General features: G+C 41.0%; 1 protein-coding gene across 1 annotated transcript in view; it reads left to right on the forward strand.

Moving 5' to 3' along the window:
• Positions 1 to 12,658, forward strand: part of LOC143960094 (uncharacterized) — a 143,566-nt gene that overhangs the window by 62,326 nt on the left and 68,582 nt on the right. The window contains exons 6-8 of the mRNA XM_077468373.1: positions 4,479 to 4,592; positions 4,677 to 4,840; positions 6,721 to 7,342. Of these exons, the coding sequence (XP_077324499.1) occupies positions 4,479 to 4,592; positions 4,677 to 4,840; positions 6,721 to 7,342 (900 nt within the window). The remainder of the gene's footprint in view (positions 1 to 4,478; positions 4,593 to 4,676; positions 4,841 to 6,720; positions 7,343 to 12,658) is intronic.

The raw sequence follows: 12,658 nt of genomic DNA on the forward strand, positions 1-12,658 counted from the left end.
TTCCAAAGGTTCCACACTTCCCGCGTTTTTACCAAACTTGATCTACGTGGAGCCTACAACCTTGTCCGTATTCGGGAGGGGGACGAGTGGAAGACGGCATTCAGAACAAGATTTGGGCATTTCGAATATTTAGTCATGCCCTTCGGATTGTGCAATGCCCCAGCAACTTTCCAGCACTTTATTAATGACATTTTCCGGGAGTACTTGGACCACTTCGTCGTCGCCTACTTGGACGACATTCTTATCTTCTCGACCACTCTGGAACTCCATAGAATACATGTTAAGAAAGTGCTAGGTATTCTCAGAACCCATGGACTATTCGTTAAAGCTGAGAAGTGTGACTTTGAAAAAGAATCCATTCAATTCCTGGGACTCATCATCACAACAGGTGGAATCGCCATGGACCCCCAGAAAGTGAAATCCATCCTAGACTGGCCCGCTCCTTCCGACAAGAAGGGCGTTCAGAGGTTTATCGGGTTTGCAAACTTCTACCGAAGATTCATAAGGAACTTCTCCACCATCGTAGCACCCATCACGCAGACCACTCGTCAGCATACCAAGTTCCTCTGGTCCCCAGCAGCACAGTCCGCCTTTGACCAGCTCAAAACCCTCTTCACTACCGCACCTATCCTGCAGCATCCAGACCCTGCCTTACCCTACGTACTGGAGGTTGACGCCTCAGAGGTGGCCACAGGGGCAATTCTATCCCAGCGTCAAGGTCCCAAGGCATTATTACACCCCGTAGCTTTCTTTTCACGGAAGATGAGCTCCCCAGAAAGGAACTACGATGTAGGTGACTGGGAGCTTCTGGCGATCAAGACCGCCCATTCTGGTTTTCACTGATCATAAAAACTTAGAATATCTCCGCACGGCCAAACGTCTAAGACCCCGACAAGCCCGATGGGCCTTATTCTTCTCGAGGTTCAATTTCCATGTGACCTATCATCCAGGATCGAAAAATGGCAAGGCAGATGCCTTGTCCCGGATGTTCCCAGATTCCTCAGAAAAAATTACACCCAGTACTATCCTGTCTCCTCAGAATTTCCTATTAATCCAACATCTAAGAGCCTCGTTAGTCCAGGCCTCTAGCCAGTGTACAGAAATAGAAGCTTCTTCCCTGAGAAGCCAAGAAGGGCTTCTATGGCATCAGGATAAAATCTTTGTTCCTCAGCAAGCCAGGTTACCCGTATTAAGGACCTTCCACGACCATCAGCTAGCCGGCCACTTCGGAGTTCGGAAGACGATTGACCTTGTGCAGCGGTCCTTATGGTGGCCTACCCTAAGATCTGACTGTAAAAAGTACGTTGATTCCTGTACAACCTGCCAACGAAACAAGGGGTCTAATGCTAGATCCTGGGGCCTGCTAAGGCCGCTACCAGTCCCAGAACAACCTTGGAAGGAAATCTCTTTGGACTTCATCGTGGAGTTGCCCTCTTCTGAAGAGTACACTACCATCTTGGTGGTGGTGGATCGTTTATCTAAGATGGCGCACTTTTTGCCGATGAAAGGGACCCCCTCCGCCTTGGATACTGCAAAAATCTTCATTAGGGAAATTGTCCGACTACATGGTGTACCCGACAGCATTGTATCAGATAGAGGGGTACAATTTACCTCCAGGTTCTGGAAGGAGCTCTGTAGGTTGTTGTCAATTAGAATATGTCTATCCTCGGCCTACCATCCACAGAGTAATGGACAAACGGAAAGGACCAATCAGACGCTTGAACAATATCTACGATGCTTCTGTTCCTTTTCCCAGGATGATTGGGTTTCCTTGCTTCCCTGTGCGGAATTCGCGTACAACAACTCAGTACACGCCTCTACCAACCAATCACCCTTTTGGGCAAATTACGGGTTCCACCCTTCATTTTTACCCAATACCATTCCTGAATCCACGGTCCCAGCAGTTCAGGACAGAGTAAACCTTATCCAAGCTAACTATCAAATGCTCCAGGATACTATGAAGAAGGCTCAGGAGGAATACAAGAAACATTATGATAAGAAGAAGAGAATTAACCCTGCCTTTAGGATAGGGGACAAAGTGTGGCTCTCTGCAGTGAATCTAAAATTGTCATGTCCATCTCGGAAGTTGGGACCCAAGTTCCTGGGCCCTTTTGAGATCAGACGTGAAATTAACCCTGTAGCATTTGAACTTGCTTTACCTAAATCTTTCAGAATTCATCCCGTTTTCCATGTCTCTCTTCTCAAACGTGTCATCTCCAGTCCTTTTTCAGGAAGAGAAGAAGTGCCCCCGCCTCCGGTTCAGGTTGGTGACGAAACCGAATTTGAAGTCGAATCTATCCTTGACTGTCGTCGGAGAGGTAGGACAATCCAATTTCTAATTAAATGGAAGGGGTATTCTGCCGAAGAGAATTCTTGGGAACCTGCAAGTTTTGTACATGCACCTAGGCTCATACACAGGTTTCGTAGTCTTCATCCCGAAAAATGGGCTCGTTTAGGCATCCGGAGGCTGCCCCTTGGGGGGGGCACTGTCAGGGAAATAGGCGTTACCTCGGAACATACGATCGTGTTAACGCGCGTCAGCGCTCACGAAGACGCAATGTGATTCCCAGACGAACGCCTGATGTAGCTTCTGTTCAAGTGCGAGTACGCGGGGTAGGACGAACGCATAGCGTTACACGTCGTAGGCGTACGAACGCGATGGCGCGCTCACGACGTAATCCCAGCGCCGTGCCTATTTAAACGTTCACCTGACAGTGCCGCATTGCTGGTTTATCGTCAGCTTCTCCTGAGTACCTGTGCCTGTTATCCCTGCTGTCTGATCTCCTGTTTACCGACCCGGCTTGTTTGACCTGCTTCTGCTACTCTCCTGGCTCCGACTTCTGGCTTGTCCCTGATACTCCTTGTCTGTTCCTGGCAACCGACCTCGGCTTGGCTTGGCTCCCGTTTCCTGGTCTCCAGCTCAGGATCCATCGCTCTCACCTCCGGATTGATCTCCCGTGTTTGACCTTCGGCTTGACCCTGACCCTGCCTTGGACTTCCTAGCACAGTGGCCTCCAGAGACTGCCTACTCAGCTTTCCACCTGCTGCTACCCGGCAACCTGTGCTACTGTGGGCACTGCATCCCTGTGTCACCTTCAGGGTTGTACTGCACTCGGCCGCAAGGGGAGCCCTCTCAGCATCTCGGCCTCCTTACCTCGATATTGACAATCTCTGATGGGAGGGAAGCACATTAGTGCATATGGAATGGGTAACTTGCACATCTGGAAAGGCACCATGCTAAACATGGTAAACATGGCCTTGTCCCACTTTTTTGAGACGTGTTGCTGCCATCAATTTCAAAGTTACTTTTCTTCTTTGTTTAAACATTTGATTTGTTTTCTATTGTGAATAAAATATGGATTCATGAGATTTGCAGATCATTGCATTCTGTTTCTATGTAGATTTTACAAAGTATCCCAATTTTTTTGGGAATTGGGGTTGTATTTAATATTACATTTTTCTGTATCCCACAACAACCACAGCAAGATTACGAAACAAGTATGACTTCAGTGAACTGAAATCTAAGTGCTTCTTAAGTGACTACACTTTGGATATCATCATTGCTCATTGTTGACCAAGCCTGCAAGAGCTAAACAAACTGACTACACATAATTATATAATTATGCACTTAAGGTATTGTTTAATAAGAGCAAAGTTTAATGACTGTATGAAACATCAATTTTTAGTTTACCATACAGTAAAATATTGGAACTATCTGCACTAGAGTATACATAGAATTATAAATCAGTAGGCAGCATCAAATTTGTTGATTCCAAATTAAAATATATGTTTAGATAACATGCAGCGCTTAATAAAAAATATATAAAACAGTTCATAAAAAAGTCCTTATGCTGCAGATGCCAAAAGAAGAAAATCCATGCACCAGCTTCAGTATGACTAGTAGATCCACACAACACCACTGTGATTAGGTAATTCCCCTTACTAAACGGAGTGGACCCTCAAATTATAGAGTTATTGATCTCCCCTTGTTATCATCAAAGATAAAGCCTCAATCCAAGGGGCTGTACCACATGTCACATGGAATGGTCCCAGTAAGTATTAAGAAGCAGGTGCCTAATGGACAGTCATGTAAACCAGCACCAAGATACACGTCCTTCTCCAATGCTGATATACCAGTACAGCTTGGTTATGTTCCACCACAGCCTGCTAACTACACACTGAAAGAAAAATAGCACACTAATAGGGTATTTTCTTACCTGTCCTGTAGATATGTTGACTGTGTTAGACTGACAGCACTGTGCAATACAATAGCAGTGTGGTTGGCCAGGAGTGCAAACCCACACACTTCTTCCAACTACAAGCACCAAAAATAAATACATAATTTGAGTAGTTATAACAGCTATATTTGTAAATATGTTTAATGATTTTTAGGTGAATTCAGTTGAATAAATTGTATTTTTATATTTCTTGAAGTTTAATTCTGAATGGAATACAAATAATTTGATATACTTTTACAGGAAAGAATGAATGTCTGCAAATATTATGACAGTGATTCTGGTGCTTGGCTTATCTTACCATTACTTTGGGAAATGAACTTGGACTTTGTCCTGCATCGTGTGCAGCAAGTAAAGGTACCTTTCTAAAGAAGTTATGTTGAATTGATGTAGGTATACCATACATATTTCACCTTGGCTGTTCTATTCCTGTTTTATCAGGAAGCCCTTCCTGCCATCACTGACTATAAGGAAATCCTAGCTGCTTTGAGACTGTGTAATTATGATCCAGATGAAGTCATCTCAATGTTTTATGCTATGTTTGGTGATAGCCTTGGAAACACCATAAACGGGCAACAAAACTTTGATCCAATTATTCTTCAAAGGTTGGTTCTACATACTTTAGGTTCACAGTACCTTTTCCTTCAAATAGTAGTTTCTTTCTCTTAAACAACCTGTCTTACACTGGAAACAGTCTCTTTCATATGTTACTTTTCACTTATGTACCTCTGTAGACATGGGGTATCTGTGATTTGGAAGATTTTTTCATGTACATTGTGCATAATGTTTAAATGTGGCAGAATAGTTGATTAGTCTTCTTCCTCAGATATAATGACTTCTGCTCTCTCAAGACTCAGGGCAGACTCCACTTTATATGCGTGGGTACGGGAGCTTGAAGTTGCATTCTCACTTGCTCAGTTACAAATAATATTTCCCCATACCTAGTCTATTATTACAAAAACAGGGACCATGACATAAATGTTTATGGTTCTGATATGAAGCCCCTGCCCATTTATCTAGAATTTTCCCAGGAGTATCCCTAAATTGCTGGAGGGGCTGTGCATCAGAAGGCTCGTTCCTCCATCTGTGGTGGTATTGTCCTAAAATTAAGACATTTTTGAAGGAAATTTTGGCCTGGATACAGGAAACTCCCCTCAAGTCTATTAAACATACCCTACTCCACTGCCTTCTCCACAACATACCTTTTTCTATCATATCATACAGGAATAGTGTCACCCCCTCATCTACTGAATGTAGCCAAGAGTGTTATTCCGAGGGTTTGGAAAAAAGAGAGGTTCTACTATTCTAGACTGGAAGGTAGAATTAGATAATATTGTGGAAGTGGATCGTTGGGTACTTACATCTCAAAATAAGCAAGAAAAATTCTGCAATATTTGATCCAGATACATATGCTATTTTAATGACATCATCAACTGTGATTAAGCCTCTGAAAAAGAATAGAATTAAATTATAGTTAAGATTATAACCATCTCCTGAAACTCGAATAGAATAGTAAAGAATAGAATTTTTAAAAAAAGTGGAATAGAATAGAAATAATATAACCATTTTCCAAAATTCAAATAGAATCAATTAGAATTTAAATAGAATAAAGTAGAATAGAATAGAAAATAAAACAATAGTATAGAAAAAGATAGAATAGAATGAATATAGCCACCTTCCTATTCTAATCGTATCTTTTCTATTCTGTTCGAATTGTAATTGATTCTATTTGAATTTTGGGAAATGGTTACTGTATTTATTGGCATATAACACTCACTTTTTCACCATGAAAATCGGGTGCAAATAGCGCGTGCGTGTTATATGCCAATACTTAAATTTTAGCTGCCTTATTTAAAATGTAAGTTTTTTCCTGAAACTTCCCTTCTAAAATGAATGTGCGTGTTATACGCCGATAAATATGGGTATATTCTTTCTATTCTATTCTATTTTTTAATTGTAATTGTTCTTTTCTATTCTGTTCTATTATTTTATTTTCTATTCTCTTTTATTCAAATTTGTTCCATTTGAAATTCGAATTTTGGAAGATGGTTATATTTTTCCCATTTTATTTTATTCTGTTGTTTTTTTCTATACTATTCTATTATGTTCTATTCTAATCTATTTGTTTCTATTATATTCAAATTGATTCTCTTTGAATTTGGGGAAATGGTTATATTCATTCTATTCTATTCTTTTTTTTATTCTTTTCTATTCTAGTATAGTCTATTCATTTTTTTTCTATTCTTTTCTTATATATTCAAATTTATTCTTTATTTATTTGAATTTCAGAAGATGCTTATGTTCTGTTATTCTATTCTATTTGTTTCCTTTAGATTTACCTTAAACTATGTAGTGCAAGGGCCTGCCTAACTGAATAAAATTGAAAGTTTTATGTGCTGTACCTTGCCAGTTTATTTACTAATTACGGTAAGTATTTTGACGATAATGATGGGTCTTTTTTTTTATTTGCTTTGTCCACCTATAGAGATGTAACTAAAAAGGAAAATCAGCTACAACAGCTATCAAAGACCTTACAAGAAAAAGAAAATGCACTGGAAAATTTGCACTCAAAGTGCCAATATCTAGAAGAAGAAAATCGTCTTCTAGTTCAACGGACAGAAAGCTTGAATGACAAAGTGGCAAAATACCTAAAAGAAATAACTGATATCAAGAGCCAAAATGTTCAAATAACAAATTCCATGAAAAATCATTTACCTTTAAGAAAAGACCTACTGCCAAAAATGTTAAATGAAGTCCGTCAGCTTTATGTGGCAAATGACCAATTAAGAGTCCTTACTACAGGTGGTCTGTTAGAGATAAGCCTACTTATAGAGCGTCTGAAGAACACAGTAGTGAGAATGCCTAGCTCCACCAAAGAAGTTGAAGAGATCCGTGCTCTTTACCAAAGAGAGTCCTTAGAAAGAAAGTTACTGTACAACCAGCTTCAAGAACTTAGAGGAAACATTCGCGTATTCTGCAGATGCAGACTGGATGATGGAAAGGGTGGACACTTAGAATTTCCAACAGAGGAAGAAATTATAGTAAATCAAAATGGAAATAAGAAAAGGTTCAGATTTGATCAGGTCTTTCTGCCACAATGCACTCAGGTACAATATTACCAGTAGCATATAACACAGTAGTCAAAGTTAATAGTATAAAACGGTATCTTCAGATTCCAGATGTTATAGGTTACAAAATGCATCTGCTTATTAATAGCAACATAGATATTTTTCTTTATCTCAATTTACAAAAATCTACTCTGGTGTCTGCATACTGTACATAGGCTTGCCAATAGAAAAAAAAAGGAATCATAGTAAAAAAAATATTATTCTTATCTTCAATTTAGAATCTTTACAGTTCAGAAAGCATACATTTTTACCTACTGACCTTGTCACTGCTTTCAAGTTACAGTTACTAACATGCATTGTAATATTACAAGGTTGGGGAAATTGCAGGAGTGGTAAAGAGAATACTGACATAAGTAGGGGTGAGAGCAATCCTTTCACATTAAGTAGTAAAAGCAGAGCTTTTTTCTCAGAAAATAGGTACTGGAACTCACCCTTCAGGGCCAATGCCCTGCCCCAATCACACCCACATCCCGCCCCCAGCCACACCTTCCTTTATAGGTGAAAATGACATGGTTGCCAAATAGTGGGCTCGAGGAAAAGAGTACAAGACTCAGGAGTATGTACTGTGCAGTTGAGGAGTGCATATCATACAGGGTGCAGCAAAGTTCCCTTGTCCTCTCCAAGCAAAAATCCCCCACCCCTCAAAGTAACCATCAATTACTCGCCTCTGCACACCTCTTTGCTTTCCTCTGTGCCCCATCCCCAGCTCAACTCTGCGCCCAACATTAACAGCTCACCTACACACCTCTCCATCCAAAATCCACCTCTTCTGCCCCCATCCACAGTTCAACTCTGCACTTTTTTCACAGTTCACCTTAGCACCCCCATCCACAACTCACCGATGTACCCCATTAACATCTCACCTCTGCATCCTTCCATTCACAGATTACACCCCCAGTTCACAACTCACCTCAGCACCCCCATCTATAGCTTATCCTCACATCTTTCACTGCCACACAATCCGCACACCCCCTTCCCTGCTATCACTCCTGCACAAATCCCCCCTTTCCCAGCTCTCCCATTTGCACAAATCCTGCCCCCCCAAAGCTCTCACCTTTTCCCAGATCCCCCCTCCCCCAGCTCTTTCACCTTTTCACAGATCCCCCTCCCCCCAGCTCTTTCACCTTTTCACAGATCCCCCCTCCCCCCAGTTCTTTCACCTTATCACAGATCCCCCCTCTCCCCAGCTCTCTCACCTTTTCACAGATTCCCCTCCTCCCCCCAGCTCTTTCACAGATCCTCCCACCCCACACAAAAAGCACTCTCACCTTTTTGCAGATTGTCCTCCTCCCCCACAGCTCTCTGTCACCTCTTACAGAATGCAGCCGTTACAGATCTGTTAGCTGTGCCTGGGTTTTTCTCTCATCACAGTAAAGTTTCCTGCAGCTCTGCCTATTAGCAATGTAGCAAGGAGCAGAGGAGCAGTTTCAGAGCACTTCACTCCGCTCCATGCTACACACAGCTGTAATAGGTGGCAGGTGGAGAAAGAATCTGCCTCCCCAAGCCCATATTTACAAAAAATGTGGGCGATTGCAGTGTCGGGATCCGGGACATCCACCGGGCTGTAAACATCCAGCATCATGTGCTTACCGACACAAGCACACAGAAGCTTTGGAGGGAAAGAGTCCTCTACTATCTTCTGTGTTATTTGACAAGTGGGAGAGGGCAGGTCTGCCAAAGGTGGTGGAACTCTGTACCAGCAAGTTTGGGCAGAAAAAAAGCCCTGAGTAAAAGGATATCTAAACCCATGAACAAAAATGTAATAATCTTATTGAAGCTTAATAGTGTCTTTCATTTCCTCATTTCCTCTCCTCCTTTTGTATTTCATTATCATTCATCCATTGAGGGACACAGGAGTGTAGTAAGTCTGGGACATAGAGATTTTACTGGCGACTTCATGAGGTCCCCATATAACTCTGCCACCAACCATTATGCCACAGTTTTTTGCTAGTGTCCTAGGAAGCTGGACACACTGCTGTGGAAAACGCTAATTATATATATATATTTTTAATTCTTCTCTACTATCAAGAATTATATTACAGTGTGGATATTTCTTTGCTAACTTTAAACAACATCTCACATAAGCTTCAGATGCTGATCTCTTCACAGTTACTATCCAGATAGCCCACCCATGGACTATTCAGAAATGTGACCTTCAGGCACTGGGCTTTGCATTGCGGTGCTTTCCAGAGCTGTGGGTACTGAGACAATAAGCCGCAAAGCATTTTTTTATAAATCCAGAGCTGTGGCACAGGTGTAATGCAGTCTCTGAAGACTCAATTTGGGAATAAACCTATGGACAGGGCAAAAATGTACTTGGTATGTCATCTCTGGTCTTTAAACTATGCCTTTTTTGGTACTTTCCAGACCTTGTATACTGTAACAGTCACCCACAGAGCATTTTTCCTCTGTTTTCAGAGCAGTGGCACAGCCACTGGGGTGAGCTAATCTCTATTGTCCCATTTTGTGACTAAAGTGTATCTTTTATATCTTTTGAAACAATAACCAATTTTTACCTACCTGGTAATTTAGGAGGTAGTCATGACCTGACCCCACTTTCCACCCCTGACTATTCTGAGTACTCCCCATTTTATCACTACCCTCTGAAGTCGTCCTTGTTGTCAGCGTTCAATCCATGTACTCACCCTATGGTCCATGCCAATGGACCTTACTTTGTACAGTAAACGTTTATGGGGAACTGTGTCAAATGCTTTTGCAAAATCCTGGTACACCACATCTACGGGCCTTCCTTTATCTAGATGGCAGTTCGCCTCCTCATAGATTGGTTTGGCATGAATGATTCTTCATGAATCCATGCTGATTACTGCTAATGATACAGTTTTCGTTACTAAAATCTTGTATATAGATATATCATCCCCTCCAGGAGCTTGCATACTATTGATGTTAGGCTAACTGGTCTGTAATTCCCAGGGATGTATTTAGCCCTTTTCTAAATATTGGTGTTACATTGGCTTTTCTCCAATCAGCTGGTACCATTCCCGTTAGTAAACTGTCAGTAAAAATTAGGAACAATGGTCTGACAATTACTTAACTGAGTTCTCTAAGGACCCTCGGGTGCAAGCCATCTGGTCACAGTGACTTATTACTGTTAAATTTTCCAAGTCTATCTCTATATCTCTAATTCTGTCCTCTGTTAGCCATGAGGGTGCTTCCTGTGATGTGTCATGAGGATAAACACTGCAGTTTAGGTTACTGAAACCGGATTCCTTTGTGAAGACTGAGGATAAAAATAAATTCAATACCTATACCTTGGCCATCTCCCTATCCTTTGTAACCAGATTTCTTTCCTCATTCTTTATGGGGCCAATATGGCCTGTCCTCCCTTTTTTACTGTTTATATACTTAAAGAATTTCTAGGAATTTTTTTTTTTTTGCTCTTCTCCATTATGTGTCTTTTGTGTTCTATTTTAGCCCCCCTAATTGCACCCTTACATTTCTTGTTGCATTCTTTGTAAAGTCTGAATGCTGATGATGATTTCTCAGCCTTGTATTTTTTGCAGGCCTTCTCCTTTGCTTTTATATGCATACGCCATCCAGGATTTTTTTCCGCTCTTTTAAATGTATTTCCCAATTGGATGCACTGACTCATGCCCTTATTTAATATGCTCTTAAAGCAAACCCATCTCTCCTCCGTTTTCTTTGTTCCTAAATTTCTATCCCAATTTATATCTTCTAGCAAGGTTTGTAGTTTAGGGAAGTTGGCGCTTTTGAAATTTAGTGTCCTTGTATTCTCCTTATGTTTCCTATTTGTGTGATTTATACTGAAGCTAATTGACCTGTGATCGCTGTTTCCTAAATTGCCCCGTATTTCCACATCTGTGATCAGGTCTGTATTGTTCATAATCATTAGGTCTCTAGTTGGTGCGTCTATCATCTGACCCATGAAATTGTCCTGCAAGACATTTAGGAACTGGCGAGCCTTAGATGAATGTGCGGTTCCTTCCCCCCAGTCTATGTCTGGATAATTAAAATCCCCCATTATGATGACACTTCCCATCCTTGCTGCTAATCCAAATTGTGATAGGATGTCTGCCTCCCCCTCCTCCCTCAGGTTAGGGGGCCTATAGCATACTCCCAGTATTATTTTACCCTTAGTTTCATCCCTTTGGAGCTCTACCCATAAGGATTCCACCTTCTCCCTAGCTCCCTCAGTGATGTCATCTCTCACATTCACTTGTACATTATTCTTGATATACAGGCATTATATACAGGCCCCTTTTTTTACCCTCTCTATACCTGCGATAAAGAGAATACCCTTGAATGGTTGCCAGCCAATCATGAGAGCTGTTGAACCAAGTCTCTGAAATTCCCACAAAATCGAAATCCACCTCGTACAACAGTATGTCTAGTTCTGCCATCTTGTCCGTCAGGCTCCTGGCATTGGTGAACATGCCACGTAGTATATAAATATTATGTGCAGTGCTCAAAAGTGAATATGCAAAATCTATGAAGTAGAATGTGAATGACCACAGAGAAAAGAATTATGTACTTCTACACATTCTGAATAGTGTAAATGACCATAAACAATATATGAAAAAGTGACGTAAAAAGTCAATATGTAAAATATAAATAACTACAAACAGTAAATGTAATTATATAAAATAGTGACGTGAATATCACAGGACATCTGATGTTCAGTAATATATTGTCATACAAAAATTAATATAGCTTGAAAAAAAGTCCATAAAAAAGTTGTGAAGAGAGAATGACATGTAAACCAAGAAAGATATTTCCAAGTGACATCAATATTATGTGAAAAAACAGCAATAAAACCACCACAGGTTGTAAGAAGGCTTACCTGAGTAAGAGGACTCAAATGGGCTTACAGTCAATCAGTCAATAGGGCTTGTGGTATAAAACAACAATGCATGAATTATTTATGCCTGTAGTCAGGATAAGAGTGGAAGGTGGTCCATCCCTCCAGAGATCAATACAAAGAAGCAATCTTTAGAAATGGCCAGCCTGATGCACTAGATCGTCTCATGCAGTCAAACAGTATAGCCAGAAAAGAAAAGACACCACATAGTGTGAACCAGTAAAAAATTTAATACGTTTAATAAAATAGAGAACACTCACATTTAGTTGGTGTATATAAAGCGCTTAAAATGTATAGAATAACCAACGTAATGGCATCAGCGGGGCTCTTACAACGCATTTCATCTAAGGAGACATCATCTGGGGTATGAGCCTGCTGTAGCCACTGTGTTTTTATAGACTATAAGAACCCCAATCTTGTAAATGCCCACCTGTGATGGCAATCTGTGCTTCTGACTT

This window comes from Lithobates pipiens, unplaced genomic scaffold (genome assembly GCF_037356315.1).
Source record: "Lithobates pipiens isolate NorthernLeopardFrog02 unplaced genomic scaffold, aLitPip1_a1.2 Scaffold_8, whole genome shotgun sequence".
Lineage (NCBI taxonomy): Eukaryota > Metazoa > Chordata > Amphibia > Anura > Ranidae > Lithobates > Lithobates pipiens.